Source organism: Zootoca vivipara, chromosome 2, assembly GCF_965207765.1.
Source record: "Zootoca vivipara chromosome 2, rZooViv2.hap1.1, whole genome shotgun sequence".
Taxonomy (NCBI): Eukaryota; Metazoa; Chordata; class Lepidosauria; order Squamata; family Lacertidae; genus Zootoca; species Zootoca vivipara.
In genome coordinates, this window is record NC_142584.1 from 94,653,257 (window position 1) to 94,677,437 (window position 24,181).

Sequence of the window (24,181 nt, forward strand, 5' to 3'; positions counted from 1 at the left end):
CTTTTTCTAGCTCCTTTGTCAACTAGTAAAGGTAAAGGACCCCTGGATGGTTAAGTCCAGTCAAAGGAGACTATAGAGTGCGGCGTTCATCTCACTTCAGGCCAAGGAAGCCAGAGTTTTCCACAGACAGTTTTCCAGGTCATGTGGCCAGCATGATTAAACCGCTTCCGGCGCAATGGAACACCATGACGAGTGCCAGGGCGCACGGAAACACTGTTTACCTTCCCGCCACAGCAGTATCTACTTGAACTGGTGTGCTTTCAAACTGCTGGTTGACAGAAGCTGGGACAGAGCAATGGGAGCTCACCACCGCTGAGCAGATTCGAACCACCAACCTTCTGATTGGCAAGCCCAAGAGGCTCAGTGGTTTAGACCGCAGCGCCACCTTTGTCAACTAGTACCTGCATGCAAGATGCTCGAGAATGTGTGTTGAGAGTCTGGCATTCATTCTCCACCCTGTTGCTTTGCTCTTCAAATTTATAAAAGCCCTGTAAACATGGAAAATGAGAAATGTAAGGAGAAGAGGCTAGACATGTGCAAGGGTTTACAGTTAAGGGGGTCAGTCTTCCTTAGAATGGCTGGTGTCATGAACATACTAAATGCCAGAATAATAACTAGAGAACTTTGAACCACAGTTTAAAATAACTAGGTAGGCCAGGCCCATCCAGGCTCACCCTGAATGCCAATTCTGCAATTGACTTGACATATAGAAGCTATTCCCATTCTCTGTACCAGTTATGTGCTGAATGAATTACAGCTATGTGGAAATGGATTAATATGCACAGCCCTAAATGTGACATGAAGGCTGGCAACATCAACCCTGCCATATGGGAATCCCTTGCAGACGACCCTAGTGCCTGGAGACAGACAGTCAGGTTGTGCATCCACAGCAGTGACCAGAGGAGGAATGATTGCAGTGGGAAGAAACTCCATTGTGCATCTGTCGTAGCACAACTGGGTGCCTTTATATGTCCCAGCTGCAACAATACATGTCTCTTGTGTCAGTCTCTACAGCCACAGCAGGCGCTGTAACCTTCCAACAGTTAGACTTCGCCCACAAAGGTGCACTCCTCCATTGTCTCCAGAGACAGGAGGATGCCAACAATGTGACCCAATGGAAGTTTTGTCGTTTAAGACCATTCATCTAAATTCCATGCTAGTTGCTCATTTTGACTGCAGCTTCTGCTAAGTTTCTCCTTCATGCACCCACCGATTCCTTGCACTGTTAATGAGGAATCCTAAGAGCAAATATCCTCCCCCCCCCCGAAAAAAAAGTAATTAAATCCCACAACATCTACCTTTTCTTTTGGTTCAGTTCCACAAAATAACTCAGGTATAGGCTAATATGCACAAGTGCAGAGACAGATAATAAGGAAGTACTTATTAATGTAGCTTATATAGTTAAGCTATGGAACTTGCTCCCACAGGAGGCACCAACAGCATCCAGCCAAGTTGGCTTTACAGTGCTGTTCTAGACTCTTCAAGCCTTATTTAGCTTCATACCAAGTTATTCAAAGGGCTGCCACAGAGTGAAGATCACCCAGGGAGACAGAAAGGCCTGAGGAATCTGGCCTTTTCCATGGTGGCCCCACCGTTGTGAAACTCACTGCCCTGAGAAAGAGGATCGGCCCCTTCCATGCTATCATTTAGGTGGCCTCTAAAAAAAATATTATTATTTTTTGTTCACATAAGGGCTTCTGTTCCAGTGGGGCAGTGGGTGGGTGATGGAACTGGATTAGAAAAAGTGAAATGTGCTTTGCTGCTTCTGTTATTAATGGTATGTCATTTGATGCGTTACAGGGTTTTAAAATGTTTTTATATTAAAATATTTGGACCAGTAGCATACAGATCCATGAAATGAAAACGATAATATAGGGAAGCAATGTTAAATAAGCAAGCAGTCGTTAGTACAGAAGGTTGGCAACAATCGAGTATTTAAAACAGATTTTAATAGTTAAAAGCAATGGGTGTGTGTAAAAAGGGAGGCTTTTAATGTTTAATCGATTATTTTATTCTATTTTCTGTTGGAAGCCGCCCAGAGTGGCTGGGGAAACCCAGCCAGATGGGCGGGGTATAAATTTATTATTATTATTATTATTATTATTATTATTATTATTATTATGGAATGGTTGGACATACCAAGCAGCAAGTTAAGGAATATATGGCAGTCCACATAGACACTGGCGCATTAGTGGGTAATTATCATGAAATTAGTGGGTAATTATCATGAAATTAGAATGCTGGGTCACCTCATGAAACTAACAACCAGACGATATCATTTATTTACATTTATATGCATTCAACGAGGATAGATTCCAGAGTGGTTTGCAAGCATCAAAACTATAATAACCATATGCAAAATACTTTGGCATGTCATAATTAACTCACAGAATTTGCCAATATAAGATGCAGAAATTACCATTGGCTTAGTTTGTTTCAATAGGGGATAAGAGAAATTTGAAGAAGATATGGTAGGATTATTAGAGGGTAGGGATGAATGGATTTGTCAGGTTTAGCTACACTGTTCCCCGTTTTTCTTAACTTCATTCATCCCATTTCTTCACGTTGGTGTTGTTGTTTTTTAAAAAAACAGCCCACCCAAAAACTTGTACATGATTTCATGTGCGCTTCTCTTAATATACACCTTTTTAAAAAACAACAACCCACACACATTTATTTCTCATATATAAATAAATATCATTTATTTAACTAATGCTAGTCCTACTCAGAGCAGACCCATTGGAATTAATGAATATGACTAATTTAGCGCCATAGGGTCTACTCTGAGTAAAAATTAGTTGTAATATTTATCATTACAAAAGCAGATTCCTTGCATGCTTTGCATTCCTATATCTCACATTCCAAAAATCACAAACTAAAATGATTTGTACACATTGCAATATAGATTTTGGCATATTTGGAAGCAGTTCCCCACGATTTAATGAATTTTGTAGGCATTTTTTTGTGTACCCTTGCCCCTAACACAAGAATTTTTGAAAATAATTTTTTAAAACCGAATGATGTACAGTATTACAGAAGCAAATTTCAAAGGATAGCGATTTTTCAGTTTATGAATTTGTTCGGGAAGTTCGCTTAAAAATGCAAACCAAATTAATTGGCCGCTCCCTCCCTATCAGCAAACAGCTAAATGGAATCTCTGTGTTTGGAGGAAGCATGCCAATGATTGCTAGTTCATGAGAGATGAACAACAGAAAATCTGGTTAGTCACTGTATAAAATAGGATGTCATTCTCTACAGTCCCACAGTCCCACATAACAAGTCTTTTCTTATGTTCCAAGTATGTGCCCTGGCAGGCAATTCAAAAATGTCACTGTGTGGTGGGATCATGCCATCGGAATCCACCCTGAGTCACAATAACATTTATCCCAGAAAGTTTTGAAAGAAACAAGAAGGACATTGTATGCTAAAAGGTCAGTTGCATCCTTCCACACAGTGTATACTAAAAGAACACAAAGAAAATCTAAACAATTCCGCTAAGGGTTGGCACAGGTTTTTTGTTGTTGTTAAGCAATGCATATTTTTTACTCCAGACGCGTTCACATTAACACCGTGACTTGTTCTGCCTTCTTAAAAAACGAGTTGCATAATCAGCTGTTAACACAGTAAATTAAAAAGTAGCATTCACGCATCGTGAGGAATACACAGAAGGCTCCTGCTTAACTCCTCCCCTTGCGTGAGCGGGAGCAACAAAGAATGATCACTTGCTTAGTGTTTGTTCCAGGTGTACAAACCATGGTTGCTTTGAGTGAAACAAGTCGTGGTTCCTGGTTTCAATGTAACGCTAAGCGGAAGGAGTGAAGTGGGAGCATTTGAAATAAATCAGGATGCACGGTGTGTGAACCTCTGCTATAAAATAAATATGTTTATTTTAGTAAATAAATATTATTTTATTTTAGTCAATGCTGTAGCTTAGGGAAAGGATTTGAGATAAAGGCAAAGATGAAAATATGATGAATAATGGTTAGTATAAATAAGAATATGTATAAATAAATAATAAGATAAAAGGATTATGAATTAGAAATTGTTAAATATGGTTAGCAGCGAATCGCAGCAAGGAGGATCCGAGGAAGTCACATTACAATGATTAGGCTAGATGTCAAGTTAATGAAATTTTGCTTTTTGTTTTTTATCTGTATTTTCGTTGTAGTTGTTCTTATTGTTTATTGTTATTTGTTGTGTTATGTTTTATTTTATTACATGCTGTTCAAAAAAACAACAAAATTCTTTTGAAATAAAATAAATATGTTTAGATGGAGGAGGGATGATAACACGAATAGAAAATGCAAGGTCTTCCTTACCTCCTTTTCACAGTTGGAGTTGAGCGTAAGCATGGCCATCGGGCTGTTTGGTGCACTGCTTCCTGTGCCAGGCGGTATAATATGATCCCCTGGCTGATTTGGGCACGGTAAGCTTAGAGCCTGGTTGGTGTGCTTGTTTCCTAATGTAGTAGAGAGGTACTGCTTGACTTGCTGCCGTTGAGCTTGTTGGATGTGGTACTTGGTAGGGTTTTCCAGGTGAGTCTGCACCTGCAAACGCATAATAAAAAAGGTAGTGGCGCCTAGTTAGTGTGCATCATTTCAACATCCATTTCTGTACATTCATCTGGCACTGGTTTATCAAGCGCTGAAAATTCTTAGGTTGCGCTTGAAAATACAGCTCATTTGCAAGTTCAGATGTTAAAAAGAAATGCATGTAAACGAAGGCAAACACATCGTTTATAATACAAATTAAAGGCGGGTTTCGCAAAAGATGACAGGCGGAATCCTACGAAGTAAGAATTTCAGAATGTCAGCAACGTATTGAACTTAGGTACCAGGAAAATGAAGATGAATTAAGTCAACTAGAAAGTACAACTTTCCTTCCTCAAATTGCTGGAAAGTAGACAAAATTTGTATGAAGCAGCAACACACTTAAGACATTAATAGAAAAATTTGTTGACAAGGAACACAAGAAATATTTGACTTATCCACAATTATTTATGTTGGTCCTTATAGTAGAAAAATGAACTTAACAAACATTAAAGCTCATATAGTAACCGCGCCATGTATATGCAGAGACTTACGCTCAATCACTTTAAAATGGGCTTTATATGATTCAACTGTTTATGTTGGCTTTCAGCTGAACAAAAAAGCGAAACACAACGGAAATGCTCATTCCATTAAATAAATTATATAGGCACAAATAGGAAAAAGCCTATTATGGCTCCCTTACTATTCTACTGTACGGTAAAAGTTGTATCGAATGAAGTCACACTCCAAGTAGACCCACTGAAATCAACAAACCTAGGTGAGTCATGTCCATTAATTTCAAGAGGTCTGGATCTTATTTAATTGGCTATAACTCTAAGATTACAAACATTATAATGCACGAGGGTATGCATGTACCCATAGCCCCAAGGAAGTAACTGGGTTTAGGCATATGCAACTGTGCAGAGATTTTTTTAAAAATAAATAAATAAGGTAACTCACCTGGTAATGATTATACTCAAGCATTTCCAGCATGACATTTATATACTCCTAGAAAACTAGACAACCAGTTTGGCAGCTTTCCTTTTATTTTCTCCTACTCCAGTTCAAAGGCTCATCCACGGACGCACTGTAAACAAGTTATCCCCAAAATGGTACTGTACAAGCAACTAGGGTATAACAGCTCAGGCTTATAACAACCTAAACTAATTAGTTATGCATGTAGAGAAACCGTTCACACAGGGGGCTTTTTTGGAGGCTGTGCAAGTTTAAGCCTGACATTTTTGGGATTCATGTTTTTTTTCCATGGCTTTTGACGTCATGCTTTTTCATAAACATGAAAGGGCCTTTTAAAGTGATGGGTTATCAAAGTCAGATTGATAGTTTGCTTAGGGCCAATTTGCCATTCAGCTTTCGTTCCAGTCATACTAGCAGACAATGGGATTTTTCTTTGGCAGTGCCATTACTTGTTGTGTGTCTGCTGCTAAAGACGACACTGCGGGAAAACCACTAGGCGAGTCTGTCCACTATGCACGCTACGGCTAGGGAACGCTGCAACCTTCTCTCGGACGGTGCTAGCCGTCTCTGAGTTTCCACAATGGTTTGTTGGGCTAACTGCAGTCTTACTCTGTACAGAATGCGGCTACGGTAGGATCGCGATTCGTGCACATTTAACTTGCGTGACCCGTTCAGGACACCACTGGAAACCGTGGAGAGCTAGGACAGAGCTCACCTTATTCTGTGTTAGCAGAATTCCACTCTTTAAAAAGATACTTGCCATACATGGTAGCATACCCAAAAGGTGCTGATAGAACTCTACTAAAATTGTGTTTTGGCTTTGTTTGCATTATTTCTACACTTTTTTTACATGAGTAGCCTACTTAATTCCACAGGAGTCAAATTATCTGGAAAATCAAAGATCACGAGAACGTTTTCTTCTAAGAGCGAGGGGAACATTTAAAGCATTTTCTTTAGCATGCATTGAGCACTTCAGCCACAGAATCCAACTCCCTGTGGGTGCAGAGATCTCCAGGGTGCAACATAAGCCAGTCTCATTCAACTGTAAATGTGAAAATTCACAAAAACCAGCTCAACGTGTATTAAAAGTGTGCTGTACTGAGCAGGTATTGGGAGTGCTTTATTGTGACTTTATTTCAAAAGTTAAAACCACCGCAGAACAGACTAAAACAAATTAAAATGAAATAACTAATTAGAAAAATTCCTTCCAGTAGCACCTTAGAGACCAACTAAGTTTGTCATTGGTATGAGCTCTCATGTGCATGCACACTTCTTCAGATATAAATTGTTTCCTGGCGCTAGGAGTATAGCACTATTTAGAATTAACCCTATATTTTTGAATCAGCAAGTGATGTTCTGCCTCTACTTTCTATAAGGGAATAGATGACCCCCCCCCCAATTCTAAAAAAAATCAAGACAATTATTTTGATAGATGTACCTATAAACCAAAGTGAGGAAAACCCTCACTTCTTAAAACCCAACCAAGTCTCTTTCTTCATATGTAATTTAGCTAATAGTGGCAAACATGGTCAGAAAAACATACCAGATTTCAAGTAAGACAAGTATTCAAAGGGAGGATGTTTATAATAATGATCTTTTGTTCCTATTAATATTGCCCTAGGAACTGGGGGTTGCGATTATATATATAAATATATAAATCAAATACTTTTTTAGCCTTTGCTCTCATTTCAATGGAACTTTTGTTTCAAAATGTCATGGGATATAAAAGAAAAGGTTAAAAATTTAGGTTTCTAACAATTAATGATGCCAAAACACAAGCCCCACCAACCCACATCAACTAAAAACATTTCATGAACTATGCTGTGCCTTTAGGGTTAGGCCAATTTCACTGGAAAACCAGTCCAGTCAGTGAGACGGAACTCAGTCCGGAAACAGGACTGCGAAACAAGGCTTTAACCCACATTAAAGTGGCTTTTAGTTTCAAAAAATGCAGAAAGGAAGCCTCTAAATGGCCTTGTAGTTTTGACTCCATGCTTGCTGACCAGTCTAACAATTCATGGTCCTGGCCAGTTTGCATTTCTTAGTACAGAAAGTATTGATCCTATGTGTAGAGATCTTTCCTATTCTACTTAATTCAAGAGGGTTCTGGACGCTTCTCTGTGAAAGAAGCAAGCACAAGGTTCATGATGTTTGGGTTATTCCTTCAGAGAAGCTGAGTACAGCTGGCTTAAAATGGATCCGTCATCTCTTCTATCAAGGTCATGCTGACTATAATAATCAGGCCAGAAGGAGCCTGGGTCCTCATTTTCTCTTTCTATCTCTCTTCCTTCCGGTGTGGTGTTCCATGTTAAAGTTTAGTCTTATTATAAGTGATTGTAAATGTAAGTCGGCTACAACTGGATTTCTTATGGACAGTGCCAATCCTGAATGTATTGGATTTGTGACCATTATGCTCATTTTGCTTTCAGTAGCAGTAAAGCTCTGCTGGATGAAGTACAATTGCCTCTGGTCTATTTTGGGGGGAATCCTGCAACGCGTTTAAGTTTTTACTCTGCTAACTATACGTTGGAATCTGCTCTGGATCAATATTGAGTAGAATTTCATGACTATAGGTAGGCAGTATCCAATGTTGCTGTTTTGCTAGACTTCGGCCTGAGCAAAGGAACGTTCCCATTCTCTCCCTTGCAAGCCCGCCACACACCTTAAAATCAGAGGGTTGACAGACCCTCCAGAGCAGATTTTGAGGGTGCAGATGGGGAGAGGAGAGGAAAGGCATGCCCCGTTGCATAAGTAGACAAGTGCAGCTCTGGATACAATTAAGAGTCTCCAAATCTGAAGGGCACCTGGTTCTAACTTTTAGGAGCGCCATCTAAGGTCTTCTAATAAAGGCTCAGAAAAAGAACTCCGGGGGTTCGTAGAAGTTCACTTCGAAAGAAAAAGCTTTCAGAAACCAAATTCTTCTCTGGCTCAGATCAAAAATCTGATGGCGAGGTGGAGGAAAGGATGTCAGGTTCCTTGGATGGCAAATGCTTTAAATAATAATAATAATAATAATAATAATAATAATAATAATAATAATATATTATTATTATTATTATTATTATTATTATTATTATTATTATTTATACCCCGCCCATCTGGCTGGGTTTCTCCCAGCCTCTCTGGGCGGCTTCCAACCGAATATTAAAACAGTACAGCTTTAGACATTAAAAACTTCCCTAAACAGGGCCGCCTTCAGTTGTCTTCTAAAAGTAAAATAGTTACTTATTGCCTTGACATCTGCTGGGAGGGCGTTCCACAGGACGGGTGCCACTACCGAGAAGGCCCTCTGTCTGGTTCCCTGTAACCTCACTTCTCGCAATGAGGGAACCGCCAGAAGGCCCTCGGTGCTGGATCTCAGTGTCCGGGCTGAATGATGGGGTTGGAGACGCTCCTTCAGGACTCTCTCAGCCTGCCCTGGATCATGCGGAGATGGCAGCTCTTCTCCCAGGCGATTTCCTGGTTTGGCCTGTATTTTGACACTGTTAAATTCAGTGTCTAGCAGTCCATCTTAACACTCCAAGCACTGATTAAACTCCAACACCCACTAGACCCAGGAATGTAGGGGAGTCAAGGCACAAACTCATAACTATAACCATACCCTACAACAAACTCATTACTACAACAATACCCTAAACCAATCAGCTACTCTCCATATTAGGATCTGGATGGTGCAACAACAACAGTCACCACATTGTGCAGCATCACACAATAAGGAAGAACTAATGCTGCTTGGGGTCACGAAGAGTCGGACACGACTAAACGACTAAACAACAACAAAATGCTGCTTTGAGATGCTTTTTAGGATCAGGTAGCCACCCAGAGACAAAATAATCCATGTGCATTTGAATAATAAAAGGCACCATTATAGTTATTAATACAGCATTTTTATTTTATTTTTTCCAGTACTGTCCACAGCACAAAAGAGCACTTGTTTTATCAGTATGACCATGTTTTCACGCTACATGCTTTTGCAGTGAATATTAAGTGCCACGGGAACAATTTGGCAAAGAATGGGAGATTTTGTTAATTCAAAACAGTTTTGTGCCACTTAAATGACTTTAGCTATTAGACATCATCATAGTTAATAATAAAAATAAAGCAAGCCAGAATCTACCCTTCGTTGTCTGCAGCCTGTAATAGCTTTTATGTCAGCATCAATACCGAGAAGGTTGGATAAGCAGTAGCACAAAAAACAATTTAAAGGCTTTCATTTTATCACACGATTAACATAATCATTAAGAGATTACCTTTTTATTTTTTTAAAAAATGCTACCGGTATTTTACGGCGAACATGTGCAATGGTTTCCTACTGAATTGCTTGGTTTTATTTCTCTGCTTAAATGAGCTGTGATGTTATTTATGTGCATACTGAGCCCACTGAATTATAATAAAATACTTTTGGATACATCGCTGAACTTGATGATCAAGCACTAAGTGCAGGATTATCGCAGTCACCTTCATGGAAACTCAGCCGATCTGTTTCATCTGCTGAATGAAATAACAGCCTCAGAAGAACCTGCATCATGGAAATATAGTAAATAAACAGGAAAACACATTGCAAAAGGGTTAAAGGGAGTGAAGCAGCACTCAACTTCACTGGCTTAAGTCAGTTGGCCTATAGAAAATGGAGTTCTGCTTCCTCCCACCCCTCACTAAAGCCAGGATCAGCCTGGGCAGGCTGCTAGAGATGTTTTGGTACTACAACTCCCACCATCCCTAGCTAACAGGACCAGTGGTCAGGGATGATGGGAATTGTAGTCCCAAAACATCTGGAGGGCCGAGTTTGGGGAAGCCTGCTCTAAACCTTTAGTCATTTTTCAAAACCATGCTAACTAACTTTCCCAGCTGGATCGTCACCCTTACATGTGAAAAAACACTCCATTTCTGAAGGGCATGTCAGATCCGTCAAAACAGCAACACTGGAGGCAGAAGTGCTACAACATGAGTCGGGCCCAAGGATCAGGGCCTGCACCGACAACCGAGTCAGGCACCCTTGAACCAGCCTTGGAGACTCTGAGCAACAACTGGCTTGCACAGCAGAGGCCAGATGCTGATCATAGCTGTCAACCCTCCTGCTTTTGGCGGGAAACCCCTGGAATTAAATTCGTTTCCCGCCGCAACCCCGGATTGTTCGATATCCCATAAATTTATTGGATTTCAAATGAAGCAGCTCCTCTCCCTCCCTGATGGCTCAGCGCCCGGCCCCCCCACAAGTGAGCAGCCAGCCGCCGCCCGGTAAAACGCCTCGCTTGGCGGCTGGCTGCTCGCTCATTTGCCGAGTGCTGCCAGATATCGCCGCTCTGCCCATGTCTGGGCACCGAAAATCACTTCTGTGCATGTCTGGACATGCGCAGAAGCGACTTCCGGTGCCGCGCCGCTGGGGCCCTTATTTTCCAATCCAGAAGTTGACAGCTATGATGCAGATATGTCGTCCCATCACTGCAGGCTGGAAGGAATTGTCTCCACACCAGAGGCCCAACCTGTAAGGTCTTATCCACCTCAAGGAAGGGACGGAGACTGGGAGAAGCGATCTGGTCCTGGAGGAATAAGTCCAGTTCTAGACTGAGTTGGAACAAGTTGCACTGTCCTGCAGCTACCAGACTGCCTTGCTCCATTGTGCCCCAGAGACTTCTTTTTTGAGACAGGTCACAACCAAGCAAGCAACCTTTTGCCCACACAAGTTTTTCACCTTCATCTTGCAGTCTGCCCAGATTGATTTTGTTTTGTTTCTTCAAAGAAGAAGAGAGAAAATGATGAAATTTAATTTAGCACGTAATGTGATTCCCAGATACAGTTTTTTCCTTATCTTTGGGGGTTATTATGGATTTTTATTAAATACCAGAAACCAAGCTCTCAAAATAATTCTTGAAATGACAAGGTGTGATCTATCAGTTGACCCATATTGCTAACTAAAGAAATTACTGGCTGTACACAGTTACAGATCAGTTTTTGAATGATCTATGTTTGTGGCAGCTAGCATACTGTGTGCTGTGTTCTGGAATCTCCCAAATTCCGTCAAGCAAGGAATGGCCGATTCCTTTTTTTTGCCCAAGTGGAGACTAAAAAAGTCAAGTTAAAAGCAATAGTTCAACTGAGGGTCAGGCAAAGCAGAACTGAGCCACTTAAAAAATTCACCTCTCTTTACTAGATACTGGAGTAAATGTTTTTGAATAACGATTGAGCAGAATCTATTTTCAACTGTAAAGTCTTGTTTTGTACATTGCATCGTTGCTTAATAAAGCGAAGAAATGTGACAAGTACGTTGCTTTGCAGGCCTTTATTTTCAACAGCAGCTAATCTCATGAGATAATGGCTTGAATTCATGAATGAGCTGCTACAGAACAGAGGTTTCCACGTAGAGGGAAGCAGAGATAAATTATTATTTTTTTTTTTTTTTTTTTGGGTTTAAATAATTATTTTTATTAAAGATTTTCTTAGGTTACAAAGGTAGTGCAATGTCTCGTTTGTTTTTTTTTCATGCATCATTTTTACACATCAATTTTTAACTTGTTGAGACATTATGAGGAAGGGGGGAAAGGGGGGGAAAGAGGTAGGTGGGATGGGGAGTTGGGTGTGGTGGATTGCCGATGTTTCTGTTTTTCTTGATATGTGTAGGGGTTCGGCGTCAGCGTCGTTTGTGCAGGTTCTCTGTTGTTTGTTCGTGCTTCTTTGTTGGTGAGAGAGGTCAGGATGTGTCTTAGAATGTGGTTGTTTGTTTATGGTTGGCTGTGATGATCCTTAATTTCTTGCGTGAGTGGGGAGGGAGGGTGTTTTGATCAAGTTAGCCATATTGATTTGTATGCTGACGGTAAGTGTTTGTCATTGTCCTGTTGGGTTGTATAAGTGATGAAGGGGAACCATACTGGGGTGAAGGTGTCTTCTTCTGTTTGTCCCCGTGTCAGTTTCAGCTTACTGGTCAGTTTTTCTAGCAGGGCTGTTTCCCATACAACTTGGTACCATTGGTCCAAGCCCACTCCCGATAAGTCCCTCCAGTGCCTGGCTATGATGCTTCTGGTTGCTGACAACAGATGGATTATAAGTTCTTTATGATTTGCGTGAGCGTTGTTATCTTGAAAGATATTTAGTAAAACCAATTCTGGGGTAATTTCTAGCACTTGCTTAGTTATGTTACAAATTTCTTGCATGGATATCTTCCAGAATGATTGAATTTTAGGGCACTCCCACCACATGTGGAGGTACGTGCCTGTGGAAGTGCATCCTCTCCAACATTTTGATGAGATTCCTGATCGTATTAGTGATAATTTTCGTGGAGTCAGGTACCATCTGTGAGTTAGTTTCAATGAGAGTTCTTTTCTTTTCATTGATATAGATTTGAAAGGGGGTTTCGACCACATTTTAGTCCATTGGGTAGGGTTGATTTCATATCCTATGTCATCCTCCCATTGTCGTTTTATCTTGTCCAGGGGATCTATGGGATTCTGAATCAGTATCTTGTAAATTGCAGATACCATCCCTTTTCCGTGTCCTTTTGGCAATTGGAGGAGGCTTTCGAAAGCTGTCAGGGGTCTAGTTGCTGCTGGTTTTACAGTTGGATTGTTCAGAAAGGCATGTAGTTGATGTTGTGCTAACCAGGACATTGGGATGTCTTCTAGTTTGTCTTGTATTTCTTGTGGTGACAAAGGTTTGTTGTCTTTATAAAAGTCTATTAAGCGATGTAAACCTTTGGTTTGCCAGGTCTTCATCTGGAGGTTTTGTGCTGCATGATGGAACAAGGGATGGTAAGCCAGGGGAATTAATGGGGATGGGGATGGAGATAGTTTACTAGTTTCTGCTTTCCATGCTTTGAACATGGTTTGTGTGTATCTGTTGAGTGTTGTGGGAATCTTCCTTAATTTGTTTGGGAGAAATGGATATGCTGTGGTGCAGATATTTTCAATTGAGTCCCTCTCCAGATGTACCCATTGTTTTGTCTCGTCTTGTAGTATATATGGGATTATATGGCGTATTTGGTTGGCGTTGTAGTATGTTTCTATGTTGGGGATTCCCCATCCTCCTACTGAGGTGGGGAGGTGAAGGTATTTGGTGCCAATCCTTGGTTTTTTATGTGAGAAAATAAAAGAATGTAATTTTCCCTGCCATTTGCGAAGTTGGGTTGGGGGGATCCAGATTGGGAGGGTTTGGAATAAGTATGTCAGTTTTGGGAGGGTGACCATTTTGACGATGGCTATTCTGTCTGAAAGAGTGAAACTCATACTGTCCCATTTCTTTAGGTCTTTGTTTATTTGTCGCCACATGGGCTTGTAATTATGGAGGTATAATTTATTGAGGTTCTTGGTTATTTGTACCCCTAGATATCTGAATTTGGTATGACAAAGTTTTATTTTGGTGATATTAGTAAGTTCTTTTTGGATATGGGGAGGGGTGTTGAAGCACATGGCTTCTGATTTTCCAAAGTTTACCTGTAGGCCCGACACCATTGCAAATGTGTTGAGTTCTCTGATTAGGGAGGTTGCTGTATTTAATGGGTCTGATGTTGTGACCATCAGGTCATCTGCAAAGAGCCCTAATTTATAATTTTTGCCTTTTATTTCCACTCCCTTGATGTCTGTGGCTGCTCGGATTCGGATTGCTAGGGGCTCCAAGGCTAGGATGAATAGGAATGGAGACAGCGGGCATCCTTGTTTTGTGCCTCTTTGAATTGCTATGGTGTTTGAGTCCATATTATTAATTCTGCATTTTGCTGAGGCTTGGGAATATATTTGTTTGAGGATTTGTAGGAAGTTGGGGCCAAATTTCATGTTAGTTAGTACTGCTAATAAGTATTTCCACTCCAAGCAATCAAAAGCTTTGAGGATATCTAGGGACATAATTGTCAGTGGAAGTTTAGTTGCCTTACTGTGGTTGATTAAGTTTAGTAGTTTCCTGATGGGGTCTGTAATATTGCGACCAGGGACGAAGCCAGTCTGGTCTGGGACTATTAAATTGCCTAGAAAGATTTTTAAACGATTGGCCAATATTGATGTGAATATCTTGTAATCCTGATTTATTAATGAAATTGGGCGGTAAGATTCTACTTTGAGGTTGTCCTTTAATGGTTTTGGGATGGAGACTATTTTAGATTGATTCCATGTTTTGGGAATGAGCCCCCCTTTCATGATATCATTGAATAGGCGTATCATGTAGGGCATCAGGGGTTCTTTGAATATTTTATAGAATTCTGCCGTGAAGCCGTCTGGGCCCGGGGCTTTATGTGGTTTCAAGTTTTTAAGGACCGTATCTATTTCCTCAGGGGTGATAGGGCTGTCCATAAATTCCTGTTCCTCGTTGGTTAAGGTGGGCATGGTCAGTTCTGCCAGGAATTTTCTAATTCCCTCCTCAGTTGGGTTGTGAGAAGTGTACAGATTGGAGTAGAATTCTGCAAATTCAGAGGTTATTTCTTTCGGGGAAAATGTCACGTTGCCGTCTTTTTTGGCGATGCAGTGTATTCTTGTTTTAAGTGCTTTTTTCCTGCATCTATTTGCTAATAGTCTGGAGTTTTTCCCTTCATACTCATAGAAGCGCTGTTTAGAATATAAAATATTGATCATTGTTTTGTTGATTTCTAAGGAGTCTAATTCTCTTCTCTTTTGTTCTAGAAGTTTAAGTAGTTTTTTGGAACCTGTTTGTTTGTAACGTGATGAGAGGGCAGTGATGTCTTGTTCTATTTTGTTAATTTTTGAAGAGGTTTGTTTTTTAAGGAGTGCTTTCTCTTTTATGCAAACTCCTCTGGTCACCGCTTTCATAGCGTCCCATAAGAGGGGGGTATTTATATTGTCTACATCATTCTCCTTAAAATAGTTTTGGAGAGTTTTTGTGATACTTGCTCTAATTTGGGTGTTTGTGGTTAGAATGGGACTGAAAGACCATGATGGAGTAGTTTGCGTTTCTTCACCTATTTTAACAGTGACTTCTACTGGGGCATGATCTGTGATTTTGATGCTGCCTATGTTTGTTGATTCTACCAAGGGGATCAGACCCTGTGTGAGCAGGATGCTGTCCAGTCTGGACGTTGTACCATGACGTCCGGACTGGAATGTGTGGGTGATGTCTCCCGGGTTGTGTTCGCCCCAAATGTCATAAAGACCCCTGTTTTTTAACATTTTTAGTAACTTGTAAGAAGCCTTAGTTGTTTGGGAGGGAGGGTTGAGGAGGGTTGCCTGTGAGTTTACAGGATGTGTGTTTTCCAAAGTTATGCCCTTAATATTTAAGTTAAGGTCGCCTCCTAGAATTGCTTCCCCCTCAGAGAAAGAAAGGAACTTGTTTAGTGTTTTTTGAAAGAATTCAAGTTGTCTCGAGTTAGGGCCATATAATGAGCCGATTGTCAGTTTAATTTTGCCATCTAGTATTCCTTTAATGAAAATGAATCTACCTTTTTTGTCCTTTAGGACTGTTGTGGCGTTGAAATTTAAGTCCCTACTAATTATTACAGCTACTCCGCGGGCCTTTCCTGAGCCTTGTGCTACCCATTGTTGACTAAAACGAGGGTCATTCAGGAGTTTGTTCCCTTTGGGTGGGTTGTGTATTTCTTGTAGGAAGGTGATGTGTGGTTTCATGGTATTTATGTATGAGGTGATACGTTTTCTCTTGATTGGGTTTCCCAGCCCCCTCACATTTAGTGTGATTGCTTTTAAGCTAGCCATCTTGTTTATTTATTCTGTAGGATGGTTCCTTGCCAACCCGTTTGGGTTGTCCTATGTCCCTCACTTCGTGTCGTGTATTGAACCATTGGAGTTGCGCTGACTTATGATGTGGCAGGTGGGGGTTCAATGGGATCAGAATTAGAATCGGGTTAAAGAGTGGGAGGTAAGTTATAGAGGGTTTCCTATATGTAGTTATATAGGTGTTCGTTTGGGGTATTTTGGACCTTTTGGCGATTAGCCGGTTGGTCCTTGGTCTCGGCTGATGTGAAGGGCTGTACTCAAGGACAGGCCTTCCCCTTTGTCGTTTGTGACAGGGGGTGATCAGCGAGACAGTGTAGAGTGGTTTTATAATGGTAGCGTCAGGTATAAGGTTCGTGAGCAATGTTGCCAATGTTAATAGCAACATCACTGATGTGTTAGAGTGTGTGTATGTGTTGGCGCGCTCTGGTGCCACCATGTTGTTGAATAGGTATCATGTTTTAGCCTGATAGTGAGTTGTGTTATGGATGTTGGGGGAGTTGTTTTTCTCTTGTTTGGTATGAAAGGGATACTGGAGATATAAGTTGTGGTTGATGGGGAATGTGATTGAGGTTATCTGGACTGGTGTTGGGGTGGGGTTGGGATGGGGGTAGGTTCTATGGAGGGGTGGTGTTGGGGGGGATATTGATGATGTTAGTTATGTTCAAGGCCTATGGGGAGGGGGGGAGGGGAATCACCAGTCTTGCAGTTCGAGATGTTTTCCAGTTGCCTCATTCAGCTATGGTTGTTGTTGTAGTAGCAGTAGTAGTAGTAGGGTTGTTCTTCAGTGATGTTTTGGGTCGGTTGATCATGGTTTGGCGTCCTGTGGAGAATGTTCGGTAGAATGATTTTGTGCGCGATGGTAGATGATTGAATCGGCGAGTCTTGACGTATTGCTTCTGTTGTCTCTTTCCCCTCTTTACTTCCATCCATTCATGTACTGTTGTTCCATTTTCTTGATCTCGGCTGTCACTTGGTAAGTCTTTCTGTTGCTGGTTCGATGGAGGGTCGAGCCCAAGGTTCCTCAATAGTTGTTGGGTTTCCGTTTCGTTGGTAGCCATGTATTGTGTTGTATCGGTTGCCACGATGAGACGGAAGGGAAAGCCCCAACGGTACCGAATCCCTTTCTGCTGAAGAAGCTGAGTGTACGGACGTAGGCTTTTCCTCCGATTTAGGGTGTCCTGGGATAGATCTTGCAGGACCAATATGGAATTGTCTTTGTATCGGAGGTTGGTTGAGTTCCTGAGGCTGTTCCATATCTCCTCCTTTTTTCTGTAGCGTGAAAAGCACACTATGATGTCTCTTGGGTGGGCACCAGGTTTTGGCAGAGGTTTTAGAGCTCTGTGTGCCCTTTCCAGATCGGATACCTCGAGTGTCAGATTTGGGATTGTATCTTTCAACCAGCTCACAATTAGGTCTGCTGGGCTTTTCTCCTCAGCTTTTTCTGGGAAGTTGCGGAAGCGGATATTGCAGCGTCTGTTTCGGTCTTCGATGTCTGCTTGTTTAATTCTCAGTTCTTCGTTTTCTCTTTCCAGTTCGCACAATTTCTCATTCATGCGTGTGGTTTCATCCCGGTATTGCTCTATTGTTCTTTCTTGCAGTTGATTCTTCTTTTCTAGAGCTTCCACTCTGGAGGTAAGATTGCTGATTAGTAGCTGTATAGGGGTCGTTGCGTTTTCCACTGCAGCTTCCAATTTACTTGTCATCCTCTCTTCCATTTCTCTTAGGTGTTGTAATATTTCATCATTTTGAGGAGGTGTTGCGGTCTCAGTGTTTTTTGTCATCTTTTTAGTTGGTGACACCTTCATCTCCTTGACGTTTTTGGTTTGAGGTTTGTTTGGCATTCTCTTGGAGTGGGACGTGTTGCGATTAGAAGTTATGGCGATGATGGTTTCTGGGTGTTGGATAATGGATTAATCAGGCGTTGTTGACTGGTGGCTTCTGCAGAGCGTTCAGTTTAGGCAATCATTTGTGTCATGCCTTGGCAATGTTATAAAGACTTCTCTGAGGTTGTCGTGTTCGCCTCAACAGTGCTGTCAAAGCGGTGGTCAGGTACTCAGAGAGGCGGGTAGACCAATGGACAGATAGACAAAAAACAAAAAACAAAAAACAGGTGAGAGCAGACAAACAAACAGGTGGGGAAAAGAAAGAAAAAAGAAGAAAGGGGGGGGTTCAATTCAGAGACGAGCAAAAGAGCACTCCAGCAAGCAAAGAAGGTATAAAGCAAGAGTAGGGGTGGGGGGGGTGAGAAGTGAGGTAGGAGGGGGAGATAGGGAAGAGATGATTAAAGGGGAAATTGAGTGACTGGGAAGGGGTTTAAGGGGAAGGTTTATGTATTGGAATGAGGGGAATAAGATAAAGGTAAAATAGGGGTGTTTGTTGTAGAGGGAGGTGATAGATGGGAGGAAAGGTTTCCCTATTGGAGACAAGTTGATAAACAGACTAGATGTAGGGGTTCGATTTAAAAAGAAAAAAAGAAAAGAAAAGAAAAGAAAGGGGGGGGAGAAGGGACCGAAAAGGAAAGAGAGAGAAAGAACAGAAGACAAAGGTGGGGGTGGGAAGTAACAAGTGGAATGGAAGGTAAAAATAAGGAGAGGCTATGTAGGGAGGGTTAAGTGTCTGGGGAGGGTTTTAAGGAGTATTATGCAGTGAAGAAGAAGGAATAATATGAAGCTAAGGTAAAAAAGGTTAGGAAGGGTAGAACAACAGCTTTAAAAAGGTAAAAACGTAGTAAAAGGACTGGGAACTTGGGGGGGGAGAAGACGTTGGTATTGTCTTTGTTTTGTTATTTTTTAAAGGATTGAAGTGTATGCAAAGAGTGGGTGGAAGGTGGAGGGGGTAAATGGTAATAATACTAAGATATAGGTTAAAGAAAACAATTAAATAAATTATTATTAATAATAATAATATATTTTTTTAAAAAAAAAGGGGGGGAAGAGAAGGAAAAAATTATATATTTCTATTTATTATTTTTATAGGGGAAAAAATTTTTTATAAAAAGGGGAAAAAGGAGAAAAGAGAAGTATATATATAACTTATAAAAATATTTAAATATATATTACAAATAAAATCTAGGAAAAAAAAATATTTATTTATTTATCTTTTTTTAAAAAAAATTTTTTAAAAAAATAATTCAATCAAAAAATAAAATAAATTATTATTATTATATATATATATATTGTTTAAAAAAACCAATACTATATATATATTATATATAGAGAGAGAAAAAAAAAATATATTGAAAAATATAGGAAAATCGAGGCCTTTCCAATGGGCCTCCCTCTGGGCTCCTGGCACGCTAGACGGCGGGAAAGTGGGCTCAGGTCGGGCCTAGGCCTAGTTGCGTGTCACCTCGCGGCCTCAGTCCGTCCTACCTCTCCCGGGTATCGGCAGCTGTAGCGGCGGTAGCGGCGGCTGCTCGGCGACGGGACAGCTATGTTAGGACCTCTCTCCTTCCCCCCGCACCCCCCGCTAGCCCTTGGGTCTCCCCGGACCCGGGGCTCCGAGCAGCTGGGCGACCTCGGTGCGGCAGCGCAGCAGCAGCAGGGAGGAAGGATGGCAGGTCCGGGGCTCCACTTTCCAAGGGGCTCTTCTCCCTCTTCAGATCTAGCGCGATGGCAGTGGTGGCGGCAGCGACAGCAAAAAGGTCGGGGCTGTTAATGGCTCCTTTTCTTTCTTTTCTGTTTGAGGTCCCGGCGTGTCGCAAGGTGGGAAATCCCAGGCCTCTGGGCTCTGGGGTTCCACCTAATTAACAGTTGACGGTCGGTCGGGCGCCCTCGATTTTAATCTGCCGCGTGCGCTAGAGTGGGGGGGCGATCTCTCGGCCAGTCCACTGGACACCCCTCGGCACTCACGCGACAGCAGCGGCGATCTCGGCGGCTCAGGAGCCGTTTGGGCAGCGCAAACACTTCGGCCGCCTTCAGGAGCTCCGTGGCGCCGTGGCGCCCGCCATTTTTCCTCGCCGGAAGTCCCCAGCAGAGATAAATTATTAAGTCACCATTTTGAATTTTACATTGTCCCATCTGTGATATATGAGCAACACCTTGATGTCTACGAAGGGGCTTCAGGGTGGTTATTTCACAATTCTCCTTGGTTACTTCTTGTTCCTGCCTCTTTTTCTGCCCTATGGGTACGGAGTTGTTATTGTTAGAAAACAACAGCCAGGTCATCTTCATAAAATGAACCCAGCCAATGAGTAATAATACAAGCAGTGTGACAACACCATGTTATTACCTAGCTGGAATTGATGGTATGACAGCATCATGAAACCAAATCAAACTGAGGGCAATATTTCCTGTACTTACTCTGAATAGGTGACAATTTTTTGCCTCATTTTACTGCCAAAACAATTGCCAACATAGGGAGGGGTGTGATTCATGGAGGTGGAGAAATATGTTCCCTTTAGGTTTCACCTCAGTCCTACAAACAAAAACCCTCTAGTTACAGGTAGGTAGCCGGGTTGGTCTGACGTAGTCAAAACAAAATTTAAAAAATCCTTCCAGTAGCACCTTAGAGACCAACTAAGTTTGTCATTGCCGGTATGAGCTTTCGTGTGCATGCACACTTCTCCAGATACACTGAAACAGAAGTCACCAGACCCTTATGTATAGTCAGAGGGTGGGGAGGGGTATTACTCAGAAGGGTGGTGGGAATGGGTGATTGGCTGATAGGAGTGGTAAACCTGTTGATGACTGTTAACGACTGTTAATGACTGCAATTGGACTTGCAGGAAAAAACCCTCTAAACCTACTCAGCACGGTAAACTGCATGTATTGCTGACATACTATGAAAAAGTTCCCTTAATAGCTGTTCAAATTCCCATATGAGGCCTGAGGGATTTGTGTATCATGACAATTAAAACAACAGTAAAATGACCTCTTGTACACCAGGAAATAAAGCTGATCCATAATTTCACAGTAGAATAATAGAATCTTAAGAGTTGGAAGGGACCCCAAGAGTCATCTAGTCCAACCCCCTGCAAAGCAGGAATCTCAGCTAAAGCATCCAGGACAGATGGCCATCCAACCTCTGCTTAAAAACCTCCAAGGAAGGAGAGTCCACCACCTCTCATGGGAGTCTGTCCCACTGCTGAGCAGCTCTTACTGTCAGAAAGCTTTTCCAAATGTTTACAATCTCCTTGTAACTTGAAGACATTGCCTCGAGTCCTACCCTCCAGAGCAGGAGAAGCAAGCATGCTCCCTCCTCCACGTGACAGCCCTTAAGATATTTGAAGATGGCTATCATATCTCCTCTCAGTCTCCTTTTTTCCAGGCTAAACATGCCCAGCTCCTTCAAACATTCCTCGTAAGACCCCTAGATTCATTTCACATGTACTGGTAGTAAGCCAGGTGTCCCCCATCCTATATTTGTGCGTCTGGTTCTTCCTGCCAAACTGCAGAAACTTACATTTATCCCTATTGAATTTCATTTTGTTAGCTTGCGCCCAGTTCTCCAATCTGTTGATGACATTTTGAATTCTGATTCTGTCTTCTGCGGCATTAGCTACCCCTCCCAGTTTGGTGTCGCCTGCAAATTTGATGAGCATCCCCTCAATTCCTTCATCCAAGTAATTTATAAAGATGTTGAACAACAAAGGGCCCAAGAAAGAGCCCTGCGGCACCCCACTTGCCACTTTTTTCCAGGATGATGAGGTACCATTTATGGTTGGTTACTCTTTGGGTTCTGTCAGTGAACCAGCTACAAATCCACCTAACAGTTACCTTGTTCAGCCCACACTTTGCCAGCTTCCGTATGAGAATATCATGGGGGACTTTGTCAAAAGCCTTACTGAAATCAAGATACACTATGTCCACAGCATTTCCCTGATCCACCAAGTTTGCAATTCCATCAAAAAAAGACAGCAAGTCACTAAAATAAACAGAGTCATTTTTCCTTGTTGTGTGAATGTTTCCTATGTATGCTCTGACAATACAGCCCACAAGTCATAGCTGAGAACAAAATATGTCAGAGTGATGTTCCAAACCATTACTAAAAGAAAGGTTTAGTAAAGTGAACTGAGAAATTACTGAAGGCAGTTTTGCAAAAGGTGTTATGTGAGAAGATCATATTACAGTATGTAGGATATGTTTTGATATTAATTCAGTAGGAAGGAAACCAGAGCTTGTTTTTCAAAGGATGGCTGATGAATTTTTAGACTTCAACTAGATTTCTCTCTGTGTGTGTTTGACTTTCTAGCACAAGCAAACAAAACAGCGACTTCTCACTTTGCTGTTAACAGCCAGGAACCTCTTAAGTAGGAGGAAATCCTCATTACACGCTTGCTCGTGTGATTCTGAATATAAAGCAACTTGGATGCCTTGCTGACATTAAACCCCTAAGTAAGACATTTGGTCACATTTCTGAGGGTGAGAGTAAAGAGGTTTCCATTGATTTCAGTTTTAAGCCAAGCATATCATACTAACACAAGAGAATTTCAAAGATGGGGAATTAAGGGCACAGGCTTAAATGAGCAGCATCTCATTTAAAATAGCTTCTAGTTTCAATCTGGAATAATTAATTCTTATTGGAACAAACACAACAAGAGAAACTAGAATAATTACACGGACTGTTTAGTCAGGAGAGCAATAAAAGGCGGCTGAGAGGTAAATGAGGTAGGTAAAAAGGTAAAGGGCCCCTGGCAATTAAGTCCAGTCGCAGACGACTCTGGGGTTGCGGCGCTCATCTCGCTTTACAGGCCGAGGGAGCCGGTGTTTGTCGACAGACGGCTTTCCGGGTCATGTGGCCAGCAGGACTAAACTGCTTCTGGTGCAATGGAACACTGTGATGGAAACCGGAACACATGCAAACGCCATTCCCACCCAAATGAAGTAGAATGCTGCTGCCAAAGAGAATTCATTCCCAGGCATTAGTTTCTTACAGGAAAGACATGGGAGCCTTATTACGCCATGAAATATTAAGGATCACAGTCCACTTCATCAGATGCATGAGCTGTTATCCTGAATGAGATAGCACTTCAAAATAAATCAAGGATACTAAATACTTCATATGTCAGATGAAGCAGGCTGCAGTCCACAAACACTTGTGCCATAATAAATGGTTAGTCTTTAAGACTCTTTGTTGTTTCAGGTAAATTGGTTCAAGCTGATATGAAATCCAGTTTATTAACTTTTGCTGCCAAATGCATCAATGTTATTTATTTATTTGGTCATTGCCCTTCAGCAGTAGGTCCCAGGTCTTGTAATAACAATCTAAAATGCAATATTAAAAGCAGTTAAAAAACAACACAAGAATACAGTGAGTCCATAAGACACCTATCTCTGGTGTCAAAGGTTGGGGCAGACAGGTGTGTTTTCATCACACAACAAAAACTGTATAATGAAGTGCTACCACACAGAATGCCCTCTTCTCAGGTAATTATCACCTGAAATTCTGAGGACAGCGGAACTACCAAGAGGACCACCTCTGCTGATTACAGGTAGGTAGCCGTGTTGGTCTGGATCGAAGTAAAAATAAAAAAATTCCTTCAGTAGCACCTTAAAGACCAACTAAGTTTTTATTTTGGTATGAGCTTTCGTGTGCATGCACACTTCTTCAGATACAGTGAAATGGAAGTTTCCAGGCACTTATGTAGAGAAGGGGTGGGGAGGGGTGGGGATGGGGAGGGGGGATCACTCAGAAGGGTGGTGGAAATGGGTGATTGACTGACTGATAGCTGTTGATGACCGGAAACGACTGCAAATGGTTTTGCATGAAAAAGCAAGGGTGGAGATGGCTGAAGATCGCTTATCATGTATAATGAGATAAGAACCCGATATCTCTGTTCATGGTTTGAACAGAGATATCGGGTTCTTATCTCATTATACATGATAAGCGATCTTCAGCCATCTCCACCCTTGCTTTTTCATGCAAAACCATTTGCAGTCGTTTCCGGTCATCAACAGCTATCAGTCAGTCAATCACCCATTTCCACCACCCTTCTGAGTGATCCCCCCTCCCCATCCCCACCCCTCCCCACCCCTTCTCTACATAAGTGCCTGGAAACTTCCATTTCACTGT

At 41.7% G+C, this 24,181-nt stretch overlaps 2 protein-coding genes across 9 annotated transcripts in view; both read right to left on the reverse strand.

Annotated features, from left to right (window-relative positions):
• MITF (melanocyte inducing transcription factor) overlaps positions 1-24,181 on the reverse strand; it is a 142,691-nt gene that overhangs the window by 17,243 nt on the left and 101,267 nt on the right. For 6 of the 8 annotated variants that reach the window (XM_035106664.3, XM_035106663.3, XM_088662418.1 and 3 more), the window contains exons 3-4: positions 4,320-4,547; positions 402-488 (exon numbers count right to left, since the gene is read on the reverse strand). In XM_035106664.3, coding sequence (XP_034962555.1) covers positions 402-488; positions 4,320-4,547 — 315 coding nt within the window. Of the gene's footprint in view, positions 1-401; positions 489-4,319; positions 4,548-5,489; positions 6,843-24,181 lie in introns of those variants that run through there. The other 2 variants (XM_088662420.1, XM_088662419.1) reach the window with 2 other exon arrangements.
• On the reverse strand, positions 15,607-19,099 carry LOC148686973 (uncharacterized). Its single transcript, XM_088662421.1, has one exon. The coding sequence runs from the start codon at positions 18,007-18,009 to the stop codon at positions 16,897-16,899; it is 1,113 nt and encodes a 370-aa protein (XP_088518547.1). The 5' UTR covers positions 18,010-19,099; the 3' UTR covers positions 15,607-16,896.